At 45.9% G+C, this 17,849-nt stretch overlaps 1 protein-coding gene across 1 annotated transcript in view; it reads right to left on the bottom strand.

Annotated features, from left to right (window-relative positions):
* Window positions 1-16,762, bottom strand: part of GALNT12 (polypeptide N-acetylgalactosaminyltransferase 12) — a 42,502-nt gene extending 25,740 nt beyond the window's left edge. The window contains exons 1-2 of the mRNA XM_054502234.2: window positions 16,331-16,762; window positions 937-1,106 (exon numbers count right to left, since the gene is read on the bottom strand). Coding sequence (XP_054358209.1) covers window positions 937-1,106; window positions 16,331-16,707 — 547 coding nt within the window. The 5' untranslated portion in view covers window positions 16,708-16,762. The remainder of the gene's footprint in view (window positions 1-936; window positions 1,107-16,330) is intronic.
* Between the last annotated feature and the right edge of the window lie 1,087 nt (window positions 16,763-17,849).

Genomic DNA, 17,849 nt, shown 5'->3' with positions numbered 1-17,849 from the left:
GTGAAAAACCAGCCCCGTCCATGAGGACCAAGGTAGCAGAGCACCCTAGAGAAGGTGGGAACAGGTGCAGAAGGAGCTGAGGCCCCATCCACCAAGGAGCCACCACACCCATTCTAGACTAGCACACCAGATTTGTGATGTGAGAAGTCTATTTCTATCTTGTGTGAGTCACTATTGAGTCTGTGAAAACAGCCCAATTCACACACCTATTAGAACACACAGAGGCTAGTTTTGAAGTCAGAGCAAGTGCAGCATCTGAGGCAGCAGATGCCCCATCAGCAGGGGTTGCTTCCCTTTGAGACAGGCTGTAGTGACTAAGCCCACAGCTCTACCTGCTGTTACAGCCTTGATACTTGCCTTTGGTTAAGCTTAGCTGCTGTCACTTCAGCTAGGCCCCAAGGATTCACGGGCTGATGCTACTCCGTTGGCACTGCCAGTCCCAGCCAAGCCAAGGCTCTGCTGCATGTGGGCACCACAGAGGCCCCTCCACCCTTCCTTGCCCCCATCCTCACCCAGCCCCTCCCCTGCCATCAGCCATTCCCCACACAGCTGGCTCAGTGAGCTCCTCAGATGGACCTGGACCTTGCTGTACCCAAAGCTCCCCATCAAGCTCGCACTTAAGCCTCAACCCCTTATGGTGGCCTCCAAGGCCCTACCAGATCTGGCTCTGCCCATCCTGCAACCTCACCTCCTACATCACCTCCACTGGCCAATGAAATGAACAGTCCCAGAAACTGCCAAGGGAATGCCCTGCTCCTTCCAGTTTCCCACGCCTGCTCTTTCTGGGCTACTATCCCTGAGGTCTTCTTTGGGTACAGGAGGACACAGGAAGCCCATCCCTACTGGGCCTGCTCTAGCCCTCCTGCATCCCACTCTCACCTCCCAGACACTGCCACAGAAGGACAGGCTCTTCCCAGAGCCCTGGCCGGGACTCACCTCTGTCACTGTAGTCATCTACAAGGATCACTTCTTCTAGCAGGATATCCGGGGATGTCTCAAGGACACTGTAAACTGTCCGAAGGAGAGTTGACCAGGCTTCATTATAAAATGCTATGATAACAGATGTCCTGGGCAAATTATCATAATCATATTTCTTCTCTTTGCACCTGTAAATACAGCGCAACTTCAGGAACTGAGGACCTAGCCCAGGCTGGCACTGGAGATGGAGTGACAAAGGGGACATAGGTCATGGTCCCCTGGGGAAGGGGACATAATCCACTGAAGGATCTTCCAGAGCTCCCCTTGTGGCACTAGGAGCCCCAGCAGACTCCAAGAAAGGTCCTAACCATGGCACCCACCTAGCTTTTACTGTGGGATATTGTTTTAAGCTGTCAAGCAACTTTTGGATTTGAACAACATACAAACCAGGCAGAATCAGAAGGAAGGGAACTGGCACTTCTTCCTTCCCCATCACCCTCCTTTCTGTCTACTCCACCCCAATCTCACTCCCAGGCCTTTGCTCAGACTGTTCCCTCTGCCTGGAATGCCCCTTCCTCCCTTCTGTACTTGGCAAGCTCCCAACTCAGGCCTGTTCTCCTTTGTGAACCACCTGGGACCACCTATCTCAGGCAGTTGCTGTCTCCTCAATGCTCCTCCAGCACCCGGCCCACCTCCATCTCAGCATGCACCCCTGACAGGATTCTGAGTCCTCATGTACCACTGTACCACTCCCTACCTTCTCCCAGCATCCAATACTGTCTAGGCTTAGCAAAGGTGGTGTCCCAAATGCATAAACTAGAATTGTGGCTAGGACCTATGGACACTCCAGGAAGGACTCTGCAGAGGACATTGGTTACCTCCCTCAAATCCCCACTGCAACCTGCCCCCCAAGATGTGGTAGTCATGTGGTAGGGTGGGGCTGAGCCCACCCAACTCCAGCAGTGGGCCTGACTGGCAGTGATTAGAACCAATAAGCCAATAAGCTCCCTCTTTGTTTAGCAATTTGCCATCACTTTGAACTGAAGATTCCCTGGTTGACACAGAATTCTATCCTGAGTGACTGATGACAAATTCCCAGTGTCACGGGACTGACTAAGGGGCAGTGCCTGGAGACCATCAGTGGGAAGTAGCTGATGGCAAGGTGGGAGAGCGACACCATGGGGATACCAGAAGGGACAGAGTTTGAATGCTGGGGGCTGCCCAAAGGCTAGGCCTAGAGATCAGCTAGATATTCAAGAAGGGGGTGAAATGCTGGAGACCAGCCAGGCTCCCTGGGTTGCTAAGGCAAGGCCTTCCCAGATAAGTTAAGTGACAGATCAAAGAGGACAGGAGAAAAGATGCCAAACTAGGCAGGAGGAGAAGGGAAACTGACATCTGCTGTCTACCACATGCCAGCATTGTGCTACTGGGCCCTTTATCAGTCAGTCACCAAAAACTTCCTGAGCACCTACTGTGTGCCAGATAGGCCAGGCCCCTGCTCCCATGGAGCTCATATTCAGGGGGACAGTAATCAACTAAACAACAAATCAGGAATTACAGAAAGTGATTGTGCTATGGAAAATGGAAAGGAGAGTGATGAAAGAGAACAACTTTGAAACTATGAAAGTGAAAAACAGAGGAGTGGGGAGGGGGAAGGAGAGCAACTACAGGACAGGTAATCTGGGAGGGGCAATTAGAGGAAGTGACATTTAGGGTGAGACCTGAATGATGAGCCCCATGAAAAGTCAGGGAAGAGCCCTTAGCATACAAAAGTATTTGTTTTTTCCTCTTTTATTTTACTATTAGAAATTTTTTTTTTTTTTTTTTTTGAGATGGAGTCTCGCTCTGTCATCCAGGCTGGAGTGCAGTGGCGCAATCTTGGCTCACTGCAAGCTCTGCCTCCCGGGTTCATGCCATTCTCCCGCCTCAGCCTCCCGAGTAGCTGGGACTACAAGTGCCCGCCACCACACCCAGCTAATTTTGTTTTTGTATTTTTAGTAGAGACGGGGTTTCACCATGTTAGCCAGGATGGTCTTGATCTCCTGACCTCGTGATCTGCCCACCTCGGCCTCCCAAAGTGCTGGCATTACAGGTGTGAGCCACCGCGCCCGGCCAGAAATTTCAACATTAAAAAAGCAGAACAGGGCCGGGCATGATGGCTCACGACTGTAATCCCAGCACTTTCAGAGGCTGAGGCCAGCGGATCACTTGAGGCCAGGAGTTCGAGACCAGCCTGACCAACATAGTGAAACTCCATCTCTACTAAAAATACAAAAATTAGCCGGGCATGGTGGCACACGCCTATAATCTCAGCTACTCAGGGAGCTGGGGCATGAGCATCACCTGAACTCCAGGAGACAGAGGTTGTAGTGAGCCTAGATCGCGCCACTGTACTCTTGATTCATCTGTGTCAACACCACTCCCTCTGCCCCAGATTATTTCTAAAGAAAATCCAGCATACTGTGGCATCCAAAAATAGTTCAATATGTGTCTCTAACAGGTAAGGACTCTTTTTTAATAAGCATAGTATTTTTGTCATACCTTAGAAAATTACCTTTGTGCTCCAGTCTACAGTATTTCAACAACGTTAAGCAGCCCTGGGTTGGAAGACACGACATTCTTTAATGAACCAATAAGAGATACAATCCCACACCTGTCAAAATGGCTATTACTAAAAAGTCAAAAAACAACAGATGCTGGCAAGGTTGTGGAGAAAGAGGAAAGCTTTTACACTGTTGTTGGGAGTGTAAATTAGTTCAACCATTGTGGAAGAGAGTGTGGCGATTCCTCAAAGACCTAGAGGCAGAAATGCCATTTGACCCACCAATCCCATTACTGGGTACACACCCAATGGAATAAAAATCATTCTATTATAAAGATACATGCACGTGCATATTCATTGCAGTACTATTCACAATAGCAAAGACATGGAATCAACCTAAATGCCCATCAATGATAGACTGGATAAAGAAAATGTGGTGTATATATATACCACGGAATGCTATGCAGCTATAAAAAGGAATGAGACTATGTCCTTTGCAGGGACATGGATGGAGCTGGAAGCCATCATCCTCAGCAAACTAATGCAGGAACAGAAAACCAAATACCACATATTCTCATTTATAAGTGAGAACTGAATTATGAGAACACATGGACACATGGAGTGGAACAACACACACTGGTGCCTGTCATCGGGGGTGGGAGGAGGGAGAGTATCAGGAAGAATAGCTAATGCATGCTGGGCTTAATACCTAGGTGATGAGATGGTCTGTACAACAAACAACCATGGCACACGTTTACCTGTGTAACAAAACTATATCCTGCACATGTACCTATAAATTTAAAACCTGGGGGGAAAAAAAGACAAGTGCTGCCTAGCATAATGGTAAGATGCATTGATTTTTAAGACACATGCTAATTTTAGAAATGTTGAAATGTGGGAAAAAATGTGCCTCTGAATTGATGACATGTAGTACTTCATTTTACCTTCAAAACCACTTCCTATGTTAGCATTTATTGCTCCCACGTTAAAGGCTAAGAAAGGTAGAGTGACTTGGTCAGTTCACAGAGCACCTGCTAGTATGTACTGGGCTGAGATCTTTGTGTCCAGGGATCTTGTTGCAAGGTTCTGGCTTGTTCCTTCTACCCAACAGGAGGCTCAGGTGGGCCATCTGAATCTAAAGATCCCTGTATCACATCCCCCCACCTGGCCTTCCCTCCTACCAAGATAAGGACAATTTCTCTTCTCCTTCTCGGGGTCCAGGGTCCTCTTCCCTGGAATGAGTTCTACGTCCCTCTTCCTAATGCCAGGACAGCCTCTACAGCAAGTTCCAAGGCTCCCTGGCAGTAGCCTTGCTCTGCTGTCACTGGGATGATTTCCCTTCAGCTGTGAACAGGCTTACCTGAGAATCTCTGAAAGGGGCTGGCTGTTCTCAGTCAGCTTTATATACTCACCCCAGCTGCATCTGGAGGCCCTGCTCTGGGCACTTGAAAAAAGGTCAGCCTAGGCTGGAAGCATGAAAGCTCTGGTGATGTGAAGCCACTGGGCATCCCCACCAGCACCTAGCCAGCCAGGAGCCGAATCCCCAGACAGCATAGGCTTTCAACTCATGCAAGTAGTTAACTTAGCACTGACCCCGTGGAAGGCTTTGTGCTCCAGAGAAGGGAGCCTGGTCCACATTCAAGGGGAGGAGAATGTGGCTCCATTTCTTGGACAGAGGCTATCAAAGAATTTGTGGATATATTTTAAAACCACCACACACGAAAAGCAGGACAAACAGTATGTGACTTCCAAGACTACATCATAAAACATTGAGGATTCCTCTTGTTTCCTCAATGGAATGTATCATCCATTCTGGAGAAAGCCGGCTGCCATGTTCTGAGGATACTCAAGCAGCCCTATGGAGGAGTCTATGTGGCAAGCAACTGACACTTCCTGCCAACAGCCGGTACAATCTTTCCAGCCACGTGAATGAGCCATTTTGGAATCAGAACCTCCAGCCCCACCCAGTTATGCCTTCAGGGGATCAAAGTCCCAAGTGACATCTTGGCTATAATCTCGAGAGAGATTCCAAGCCAGAATCACTCAGTTAAGCTACTCCTAAATTCCTAGTCCATAGAAACTATGTGAAATAACAAGTGTTTATTGCTATTTTAAGCCACTAAATTTTGCAGTAATACATACCATAAAATAAATCACAAAGAAAGTATCTGACAGACCCAAACTGAGATATTTTATAAACCAATGGGTCTTTATTCTTCAAAAATGTCAACGTCATAACAGACCATGAGAGACTGAGGAACTGTTCCCGACTGAGTGAGGCTAAAGAGGCACAGCAATGGCCTGATTAAAGTGTCACACCTGATTCTTGCTTAGATACTGGATTAGGAAGGAAAAATCTTGCTATAAAAGTTGGGACAGCTGGCCAGGTGTGGTGGCTCACACCTGTAATCCCAGCACTTTGGAAGGCCGAGGAGGCCGGCAGATCACCTGAGGTCAGGAGTTCAAGACAAGCCTGACCAATGTGGTGAAACCCCATCTCTACTAAAAATACAAAAAAATTAGCCGGGCATGGCGGCGCCTGCCTGTAATCCCAGCTACTCAGGAGGCTGAGGCAGGAGAATCGCTTGAACCCGGGGGGCGGAGGTTGCAGTCAGCTAAGATAGCACCATTGCACTCCAGACTGGGCAACAGAGCGAGACTTCGTCTAAAAAAAAAAAAAAAAAAAAAGGTTGGGACAGCTATAGACATCCAATATTGGATAAATATTCTGGACTTGATATTATATCATGGTATCATGAGAGAATGTCTTTGTTCTTTGAAACTACATGCTGAAGTAGAGACAGGTAGAGAACTGTTATTTCTATAACTTACTCTCAAATGTATATAATATTATAGTAGACATATAGAAAGAGAAAAAGTAAGTAAATGGGCCAAAACAATAATGGGTGGATCTAGGTGGAGGATTTATAGAAGTTTGTTATGCTGGTGTCTCATAAATTTTCTCCAGGTTTAAATTTTTTCAAATTAAAACTTTAATATAAAAAGAGGAAAAAAAGGTCTAATGTTGTGAAGGACACATCCAAACACCAAGTCCATTCTGATCTGTAGCTATGTAGCTCAATTTCAGTGGCCCTTACAAATGCCCTCCTCAATCCCATTATTTCTCATATCTACCAAAACATCCTCACTCTGGGCCGGGCACGGTAGCTCATGTCTGTAATCCCAGCACTTTGGGAAGCTGAGGCAGGTGGATCACAAGGTCAGGAGTTCAAGACCAGCCTGACCAACATAGTGAAACCCCGTCTCTACTAAAAATACAAAAATTAGCCGAACGTGTTGGTGGGTGCCTGTAGTCCCAGCTACTCAGGAGGCTGAGGCAGGAGAATCGCTTGAACCTGGGAGGCGGAGGTTGCAGTGAGCCGAGATCGCGCCATTGCACTCCGGCCTGGGCAACAAGAGCAAAACTCCATCTCAAAAACAAAACAAAACAAAACAAAACAAAAACCAAAAAGAAACATCCCCCCTCCAACAAATACACGTTATAGCAAATGGAAAACATATGTGTGTGTATTATAAAAATATTAATAACTGTGTCTTGATTATTAAGCCCCTGAATACTAGACAAGATGCATAGAAAAGCTAGATTGTGTTGAGTTGTAGCTCACCAGGAGCCTCAGAAATAATTAACTGCGAGGCTGGGCGCGGTAGCTCACACCTGTAATCCCAGCATTTTGAGAGGCCAAGGTGGGAGGAATGCTTGAGCCCAGGAGTTGGAGATCAGCCTGGGCAACATGGCAAAAACCTGTCTCTACCAAAAATACAAAAATTAGCTGGGCCGGGCGCGGTGGCCCACGCCTGTAATCTCAGCACTTCGGGAGGCCGAGGTGGGTGGATCACGAGGTCAGGAGATCAAGACCATCCTGGCTAACATGGTGAAACCCCGCCTCTACCAAAAAAATACAAAAAATTAGCCAGGCTTGGTGGCGGGCGCCTGTAGTCCCAGCTACTTGGGAGGCTGAAGCAGGAGAATGGCGTGAACACGGGAGGCGGAGCTTGCAGTTAGCCGAGATCAGGGGCCATTGCACTCCAGCCTGGGCAACAGAGCAAGACTGTGTCTCAAAAAAAAAAAAAAAAAAAATTAGCTGGACATGGTGGCGCACACCTGTAGTCCCAGCTACTCAGGAGGCTGAGGTGGAAGAATGGTTTGAGCCAGGGAGGCGGGGGTGGCAGTGAGCTCAGATGGTGCCATTGCACTCCAGCCTGGGCGACAGAGCCAGATCCTGGCTCAAAAAAAAAAAAAAAAAAAAAAACCAAAAAGACAAAAAAAAAAAAAAAAGTTAATTCCTTACACTACATGAAAAACAAAAGTGTTTTTGTGAAACCTAAAATAAATATTTTTTTCTTAAGATGCTGCTAAAACTGTTTCAAACATGCACAAGTTCAAAAGAAATAAGTGACAATAAGGATGGTGAAGTGAGGTTTTCAAAGTGAAGTGCATTCAACGTGAAGAACTATCCTTTAGTCTGAAATCACATCCTTACTATTTTGGATAAAAATTTATTTCTTCTCTTGTCAGCCCTGCTTTTTTTTTTTTTTTTTTTTTTAAAATATGTTTCCACTAAAACCAATGGCCTAGGGCCACCATTCTAGAATGTCTAGGTGGGCTCTTTATTTGTGCCATCTAAATCACAAGAAGGCTGGGTGCCAATTTTTCAATTAATATTCAGAGCTTTAAAATGTTCCTCTTTTCTCTGATCTCTTATCAATATACATAAACATTTCTTGCCTAAGTAAATAGTCAGAATACCCTGAAGGAGGCATGTTGTAAAAATTTTTCTTTGTAACATTATTTATAATAGCAAAAAACTGTAAACAATTTCAATGTCGAACAAGAAGAAAATATAGTATAGTATGGCTGCATGAGGAAATCATGGCCATGTATTTTCAGCACGCCTTGTACTTTACCTGGTAATAACAGTACCCTTTGTTGAGTGTTTACTACATGAGAGGCACCATGTAAAACAACCAAATAACATTTTTTAGAGAATATTTAATGATAAAGGAGAATGGTCACACTATAATGTTAAATCAAAAAGGCAGGGTAGAAATCTACAAACAGCCAGTTCTAGAAACAACAACATGTATGTGAGTGCGTTCACACATAAACAATAAACAATAGAAAGAAATATGCCAAAATGTTATCAATGGTGATCTCTAAGAAGTGAGATTATTTCTGATTCTTATTTAATTTTTTATATTTTTGTGCATTCTAAAATTGTCCTAAGATGAACATCTATAATTTTTATAATCACAAAGAAATATTATTTTTAAAAGATTAGATCATATTTCTTTAGTTCCTCATAGCAAATGCCTTCATTGAGCAATAATTTAATACTCTGCCCTTTCTCTTTTTCTTGTCCTGGTATAGTTTCTGTTTCTTTTTGAAAACATCTCCTAAAGGCATTCTGTTTTATGAGGTTCAATACCAACGCTCCTTGACTTACGGTGGGGTTACATCCCAATAAACTCATCATAAGTTGAAAACATTCTAAGTAGAAAATGCATTCAATACACCTAACCTACTGAACATCACAGCTTAGCCTAGCCTATCTTAAATGTGCTCAGAACACTTCCATTAGTCTACAGTTGGGCAAAATCATCTAACACAAATCTACTGTATAATAAAGTATTGGATACCTCATATAATTTATCAAATATGTACCAAAAGTGAAAACCAGGTTGGTTGCATGGGTACTATGATAGAGTTGAAAAATCTTAAGTCAAACCGTCTTAAATCGGAGATCGTCTGTACATCTTTTTGAAATGTCTTTAAGTTTGCTTCCAGAAAAAAACACTTTCTCCTTTTCCTGACTGATAAAAAGCTATGCATTCTTTGATCATACAAAGACAGCTATGGATCACTTTAAGGTTCCACTTTTGCCTTGAGGACAAACTGGATTAAAACTGAATTTAATGCTACATCACAGCACACAATCATTTCCCTAAGTTTCTGGTATATTGCATGTGCTTTGTAAGGGCAGAGACTGAGCTGTGTTTATCTCTGTATTTTCAGCACGCCTTGTACTTTACCTGGTAATAACGGTACCATTTGTTGAGTGCTTAATACAGGAGTGGCACCATATAAGCATTTTATACACATTACTTCATGTAGCCTTCCTAACAACCCTACAGGGTAGGGACTACAATAATCTCTGCTAGTAGAATATTTACTTATTATATGGATATGAATGAATTAATGGATACAGTAAATGCCTCTTGATCTTCCTTTTTTTTTTTCTTTCACCCAGGCTGGAGTGCAGTGGTGGGATCTTGGCTCACTGCCACCTCTGCCTCTCAGGTTCAGGCACTTCTCCTGCCTCAGCCTCCCAAGTAGCTGGGATTACAGGTATCCGCCACCATGCCTGGCTAATTTCTGTATTTTTAGTAAAGAAGTGGTTTCGCCATGTTGGACAGGCTGGTCTCGAACTCCTGACCTCAAGTGATCCACCCTCCTTGGCCTCCCAACGTTCTGGGATTACAGGCATGACCCACTGCACCTGGCCCCTCCTGATCTTCTTTTATCTTTATATTAAGGTTATCACATAAATGTCTTTAAAAAAAATCAATTCATATCCTCTGAAGAAAAGGCCAAGGAGATCGTAATGTACATTTTTGTGTCTTACCTGCCTAGAATCCTTTCTCCTTTCTTCACTGTACTGCACCTTGATTTCTCTTTCAAGAGCCAACCTTTTCCAATTCTCAGTCTATGTGGTTTGTGGAGGGCTGAACATACACAAGCACATGCATATACATACACAGACACACAGACACACACCCCTACCCCTGGGAAGGTTACATGCCTCAGGCCTGACCAATCAATAATTTCCTGATGACATCAATTGAGTCCCTGAATCCAGGGCCCAGAATAACCTGAACCCAGTTCTCATCCCAGACTTTTCTATAAGAGAACCCAATATATTTTCTTTTATATTTAAGGCAGTTTGCATTGGGCTTTCAGTCACTTTTAACCAAAAGAATCCTGTCTAGTATAGAAAATAATTATTTTTTAAAAGTGAATATAGGACTTCTACTTCTGGCAACATGGAAGACTAAGATGTCTAGGGAAACCCTCCTGGTATATACACCCAAAACATCTTGATAAAAAGTTGTTTTTTTTTTAATCTTTTGGCTGGGCACTGTGGCTCACACCCATAGTCCCAGCACTTTGAGAGGCCAAGGTAGGTGGATCACCTAAGGTCAGGAGTTCAAGACCAGCCTGGCCAACATGGTGAAACCCCGTTTCTACTAAAAATACAAAAATTGGCAGGGCATGGTGGCAGGCGCCTATAATCCCAGCTACTAGGGAGGAGCTGAGGCAGGAGAATCACTTGAACCCAGGAGGTGGAGGTTGCAGTGAGCTGAGATCGCGCCATTGCACTCCAGCCTGGGCAACTAGAGCAAAACTCCATCTCAAAAAAAAAAAATCTTTTAAATGCATGGCTTAGCTGACAGGAAAGTAAAAGAAGTCTTCTTCATGAAGGAACAACAAGAAAACACTAATCTAGATAACATAATTACCAGACACAGATTATAAAATAAATATGCTTAATATGCTTAAATAAAAGAAGACCTCAAATGAATGACAAAGAAACAAGAATGACAGAGAGATCTGGGTCACTGTAGGCATCTCATAGCAATGGTGCAAACCAGATGACAAGGGAATAATACCTTCAAATGTCAAACTACCAATGTAGAATTATATACCCAGCACAACTTTCATGAACAAGAGCAAAATAAAAACATTTTCAGATAAAGAAAACTGAGGATTAACAATAGACCTCTCTACAGCAATTAATACATGATGTATTTCAGGAAGAAGGAGAAGAATCCCAGAAAGGTCTCTGACTCAGGAAAGAATAGTGAGCAGAGAAAATGGTAAACTTATGGATAAATCTGAACAAATAAATACTGCATTTTTAGCTATTCTAATTTGTTGGTTTAAAAGCAAGACAGAATTAAAATATTGGAGCAAAATGGCATACAAATTAGGAGAGAAGATGATCAATACTAAAGCATTCTATGGTCCATAGTTAATGATTAATTTTAGACTTCGTTGAGTTAAATATGTACTTTAAAATTTACCACTAGGGTTAGAAATAGATAATATAACTGCTAAATTAGTAGAGAGGAAAAAAACGGAATGAGGGGAAAAGCCTCTATCAACTCAAAAAGCAGTAGGAAAAAAGAGGAAGAAAGCACCAAAAAAAGCATAACAAATGAAAACATAAAATAAGACAGCACTATCAAATCCAAAAGTATCAGTAAGCACAATAAATGTAAGTAGATATAACTATCTAGTTAAAAGTCAATGATTGTCAGTTTGGATTTTTCTTTTTAAATGGAGTCTTGTTTTGTTGCCCAGGCTGGAGTGCAGTGGTGCAATCTTGGCTCACTGCAACCTCCAGCCTCCTGGTTTCAAGTGATTCTCCTGCCTCAGCCTCCCGAGTAGCTGGGATTACAGACACTCACCACCACGCCCAGCTAATTTTTTTATTTTTAGTAGAGGCAGGTTTTCACCATGTTGGCCAGGCTAATCTCGAACTCCTGACCTCAAGTGATCCACCCACCTCGGCCTTCCAAAGTGTTGAGATTATAGGTGTGAGCCACCACTCCTGACCTGGATTTTTTTTTTTAATGACAACACAAAATCGAGCAACATACTATTCAAAGACACACCAAAAACATATGGACACAGAATGAGTGAAAGAAAAAGGTATCAGGAAAATATTAACCAAAATTGAACATGTTCTGTGGATTTGAAGTACTGAAGTACTGACTCAAGAAAGAATGCCACTCTGATGTTCTCAAGGTGGATCTAATAAGAATTCATAAAATATACACAACTTTGTTGGGGAAACAAAATAAACATCAGTCTAATGTCCTACTCCCTTCTGCAACCCTAGCAAGACATACTTTTGCTGAATTACTTGTTTAGAACCACTTTGAGGCTGGGCAGGGTGGCTTACGCCTGTAATCCCAGTACTCTGGGAGGCCAACACAGGCAGATCTCCTGAGGTCAGGAGTCTGAGACCAGCCTGGCCAACATGGTGAAACCCTGTCTCTACTAAAAATACAAAAATTAGCCGGGTGTGGTGGCGCTTGCCTATAATCCCAGCTACTCGGGAGGCTGAGGCAGGAGAATGGCTTGAACCCAGGAGGTGGAGGTTGCAGTGAGCCAAGATCACACCATTGTACTCCAGCCTGGGCAACATAGCAAGCCTCCACCTCAAAAAAAAAAAGAACTACTTCGAGACTCTTTGCCATCCCAGCACCCAAATCCTGACCCCTGAACTCAGACACACATCTGCAATTATAGTATTAACAAGCCTAAAACCAGAGCAAGTCAAGAAATACAAACACCATGTTTTCCTTGACCAATGGTTCACAGTTCTTCTGCCCTGGTAGAGAATGGCTGGTGTTCACACATATGGTATCCCTATCATAGATATACCTGAAGAAATGTCCAGCCCTGAGGGCACTGTCTGTTACTCCACTCTTTTGCTTCTGCTAAATATCAGAATGCAAATGAGAACGGTGTTACAGTGATCATCTCGGGTTCCCCGTATTCTATGGAAACTAAAACTTTTTGCAAATTTTGGTACGACATTACTAATAACCATTTCCTTGTGACACACCACTCAATTGACTATGATGTCATCACTGGCTTGAACTACATTTGACCTGTTATTAATCCTTACTTTGTCTAGTTCTGGCATTCTCCACACCCTCCAAAACACTCACCCTAAATCTTCTGACTCAGAAATCCACAGGCTCTAGGCCAGTAGCTTTCATCCGTGGTTGCATATCAGATTCAGCCTAGGTCCTAGCCACAGATATTCTGATTTCATTGTTTTGGGGAAGATTCCTGGCATCAATATATTTTTTAAAGTTCCTGAGGGCCACACACCCAGCTATCTGTCTCCCCACTTTGACCCGCTATCATCTCAGAGTAAAAATTCGCCTTCTTTGCTGAGATGCTAGTCATACTATACTACTATGCTTACTGACTTACTTACTATACTTATTTATATTAATATATATTAATACTATGTTACCATGCAAGGAAGGATTCCTAGTCATCATTAGCCTCCTCCTCAATTCAGTGCTGTAACTAACAAAACTATACTCGAATCCACTGGCATGTAAATTATTAGATTCATAGAGAGGCCCAGGTCTATACTGGGTCTCACAGAATTAGGACCAGTACTCTGAAATGTCTTTTTCGTGGTCTGGCCTTCTTCAAGAAGGCAGACACAGTCCCACACCCTGCTGACACCAGGAAGAGCCAAATCAAGTGGTCCCTTAGTCATTTCCAACTCCTTTCCTCTGATAAAAGGCACTACAGAGTAAAGACTTCCATTAAAAGTCTAGGAGGCACAGCAAAACGTTAACAATGGTTCTCCCTGAGTGGTAGGTTTATTGGGGATTTTCATTTTTCTCCTTTTCTGTTTCTCTGTGCATGCCAACATTTCTAGAGTGAATATGCATTGCTTTCATAATTAAAATAAACATAGAAATAGTCATCCCCACCCAAAAAGGGAGGAACGAGTAACAGATCTGGACTGTGGCTCTGCCCGGGATGTGCTATGTGACCTGGGGGTGTGGCTTTTCCTCTCTGGTTAGACTAGATGCTCCTCCCTCGGGGCCCTCCCTCCTGCAACATTCAAGGACCCTCATTATCCCTCTGTTTATTAGACTCGCAGAGAACCCCATACCCACACTGTGAACTCATGATCTGCCATTCAGGTTTCTCAGGCAAAATCTCAAGACCCTGATTAGCTCCTGGATGAACTGTAATAAAAGTGAGATGCCACAAAAGACCCTGACCCTACTGACCACTCTGAAGTTACATCTCAAAGCCTGGCCCAACAGAGACCCACACAGCTCAGGCTCACCTTTCTCTCTGGCTGGGTAAGAATAACCCAACAGGCCTTGCTGCAGGAATTAGAAGCAGGAGGCATTCACACTCCTTATCATGCTGGGTTTGGCTTAACTTCCAGGGTCAATGCAACAGCAGGATCTACAAGCAAATCCTGAGAGAACACAGGGCAGCTGCATCACCATGGAGACAGGTTACCATAAGCCCCACAGATTGTCCACAGTGTTTCAAAGAGATATTCACAACCTGCGACAATAAAGGAAGTTGGATCCAGGAAAGAAAAACTACAACCAATCCCTGGATGACTCTCAAAAGCAACCTCCTGAGTACATTCATGGCAAAAGGGAAAGGTGAAAAAACTAGGATTTAAGCACACAGTGTGCTCCCAGGTATTGATGCTTTATTAATTCCTAAGTGTGTTCTTTCCACTCACTTTTATGAAGAATGCATGGAGACTCACTTTTATGAGTTTCCTATTTTGCAATTGAGGGGAAACCAAGGCTCTGAGAGGCTAAGTAGCTTGCCGGAGATCACAGAAGTGACGAGCAAAAGAACCAGGATTTTATCTCCCCTGGGCTGGATTTAACCTGAAGCTGGATATAACCTGAAAGCTTCCCCTTCACCTTGCCTCAGCGGGCACCCTCAGGGTTTCGAGGAGCTAAACAAGCGTTAGGCTGGTGAGTGGAGGAACTACTATCAATCCCAACAAAGTTTTACTCAAAAAGACTAACAGTGAAAAATGCCTCAGGCAGAAGCATGAGGCTAGGCATGAGGAGATCCCCAAAACAGGGAAGACAGTGGAAACAGTGGGGCAGAGGTGGGGCATCCTCATTCCATCATTCATGGTCTCTCTGGCCAAGGTACCATGGAGCTGGCCCCTAAAATCCTGAGATCAGCATGGTGCCAATTGGGCCAGAAGGGCCATAGTCCCTCCAGACCAGTCCTACCACATTCCAGCTAAGGGGCCTTGGGTGGGTCACCTATCCTTTCCGAACCTATTTCCACACCTGTAAAGCAGGAATGGCTTGGAGGGGAGAGGAGTGGCAGGTGCCTGGTGCACACAGCAGGCTGCCACCACCAGCTCCAATTGGAACCCCCTCTCTGAGTCCTCTTTTCCTCAAAGTCTGTAAGGAAGGGGCTCAAAAAAGGACTTGGAAGATCCCTGACACCTCGAAGAAAAAGTGAGAGCCCAGGAGGCCCAGCGGCAAAGGTGGCAGCAGCCACCTGTCCTTCCTCCTGCTGCCAGCGTGTGCCCTGAATCCTCACCTAGGCAGGGGCACAACCTGCCCAGCCAGTAGCTCCAACAGGAACTAGGCCTCTGACCACGCTGGCTCCAGTCCAGCACCACCCACAGGGGTGAGCTGGGGTGGATCACGGCCAGAAGGAGCCCTTCCCACCCCGTGCCCCTTCCCGCCTTCCTCCACCCAAAGCTCAGAAATCCAATGCCCAGGGAGAGCGCAAGGAGGCTTTCTAGCGCTGAGGGGCCTTTACAGCCACCTTTCTCTTCACCTGTGGGGCGCTCCCTCGCATCTTGTTTGTCCCTTAGGCCCTGGCACACACAGATGAATGAATGGAGCCCGTCCCCTCCCAGAGGAGTTGTCAGTTTCGCGGAGGCACTGCGAGGTGGGCAGAGCGGGGTTGTCCTTTGGGTGCTAGGGGGTCCTCGCCTTAAACCCGTCTGCTTAGCCCTGACCCCCACCTTTTCAGGGAGATGATAACTTCTCAAGGAGAAGGGAGCTGAGATCACTAACAGACTTGCCAATTTCTGGTAATTTTTTTTCTACTTTCGTCTTTTTTACTTTCTTGCCTCCCCGCCCCCATATGAGCTCTTACACTATCGTCTTCGGAGAAAGACTCAATAAGACGCGCCATCCTGGAGACCCCAGCTCCCCGCCCTCCCACTGCTCTGATGGAGAAACTGAGGCCCGGGGCTCTGAGGGCGGGCTTCCTCCCCCGAGCTGCGCACTCACAGCGGGTTCCAGCGCTCGGGCAGGCGGCGGTGCAGTGAGATGCGGTCGCTGAGGTAGATGTTAATCTGGTGCAGCCGCACGCTCTCCTCCTGCAGTCGCAGCTCCTCGCCCTGCAGCTGCAGCCGCACCGCCTCGCCCCGCGCGCCCAGCGCGTTCGCGGGCACCGGCGGCCGCGGCAGGACCGGCTCGCGCCGCCCGGGACGCGGGGTGCGCGGAGGTCCCGGATCGGCAGCCCCGGCCCCGGCCCCGGCCCCGCGCTGCGCCCGCAGCACCGACCCCAGCCCGGCCAACGCCAGTAGTGCCAGGAGCACCAACAGCGCCTCCCGGCCGCGCCGCAGTCCCCGCGGGCAGCGCCGCCGCGCTGTGCGCCCCCACATGCGCCCGCCAACTGCGGCCAGCGCTCAGCGCGCCCCAAGGCGGCTGTGGAGGCCAGGACCCGGATCCCGGAACCGCCGCGCCGCCCCGCCCCCGGCCCGCCCCACCTGCGCGCCGCCCCCTTTCAGTCCAGCCGCCCGCCAGCCGGAGCGCAGCCCCCGGGGTGGCTCACTTCGGCAGGGTCCTCACGTGGGCTGGCTGAGACTTGCATCTTCCTTCTTGGGCTATGGTGCATTATTAAAGAGATAGTGGTGGTAAAACCCTTAGCGCCTGGCATATTGTAGGCGCTAAGTGTTGGCTGAATGCACCCTGCAGGGTGCTATGAATTCTACTGCCATTATCTCATCTGATCTTTACACAGTCCAATAAAACAACCGTCAACTAGGATTATAAGCTCCTTTTACAGATGAGGAGATGGAGGTGCGATGAGATCAACAGACACCACGCTGCCCCACTGATTTCTGCAGGCCCAGCCTCTGCCATACTCTTTGGAGTCCTTGAATAGTAAACCCTCGCCTGGCTCGCCTCGTGATAGCTCTGTGACCTCTGAGGCTAGGAGCAAAAGGCCATGAAGGCTGGACATGATAGTTCACACCTGTAATCCCAGGCCGAGGTAGGAGGATCACTTGAAGCCAGGAGCTTAAAACTAGACTGGTCAACATAGCAAGACTCCCATCTCTACAGAAAAATTTCAAAATTAGCCAGGCATGGTGGCACGTGCCTATAGTGCCAGCTACTCAGGATGCTGAAGCAGGAGGATTGTGTGAGCCCAGGAATTGGAGGTTACCGTGAACTATGCGCCACTGCGCTGCAGCCTGGGTGACAGAGCGAGATCCTGTTTCTATTAAACAACAACCAAAAAAGGCCATGAAGCTGCCGCCCTGTTCATGAGATCACTGCTGTGGGAGCCTTGAGCTGCCAGGGACGAAGTAAGTGTAATGGAGTAGACAAATATTAAAAAGATAATTAGAATTGTGTTAAGTATTTCGAAGAAGAATTACAGGGTGCTAAAAGGGCTTAGAATAGTAGAACTTGATCTAGTTTGGGGGTTTTGGAAAGCTTCTCTGATGAAGTAATGTTTACACAGATATCTGAATGTAAAAGTGATAGTAGAGATTTCAAATCATATCTTAAATTAATCTGG

Source organism: Pongo pygmaeus, chromosome 13, assembly GCF_028885625.2.
Source record: "Pongo pygmaeus isolate AG05252 chromosome 13, NHGRI_mPonPyg2-v2.0_pri, whole genome shotgun sequence".
NCBI classification, from domain to species: Eukaryota; Metazoa; Chordata; class Mammalia; order Primates; family Hominidae; genus Pongo; species Pongo pygmaeus.
This window is presented reverse-complemented; position numbering and strand designations above follow the sequence as displayed.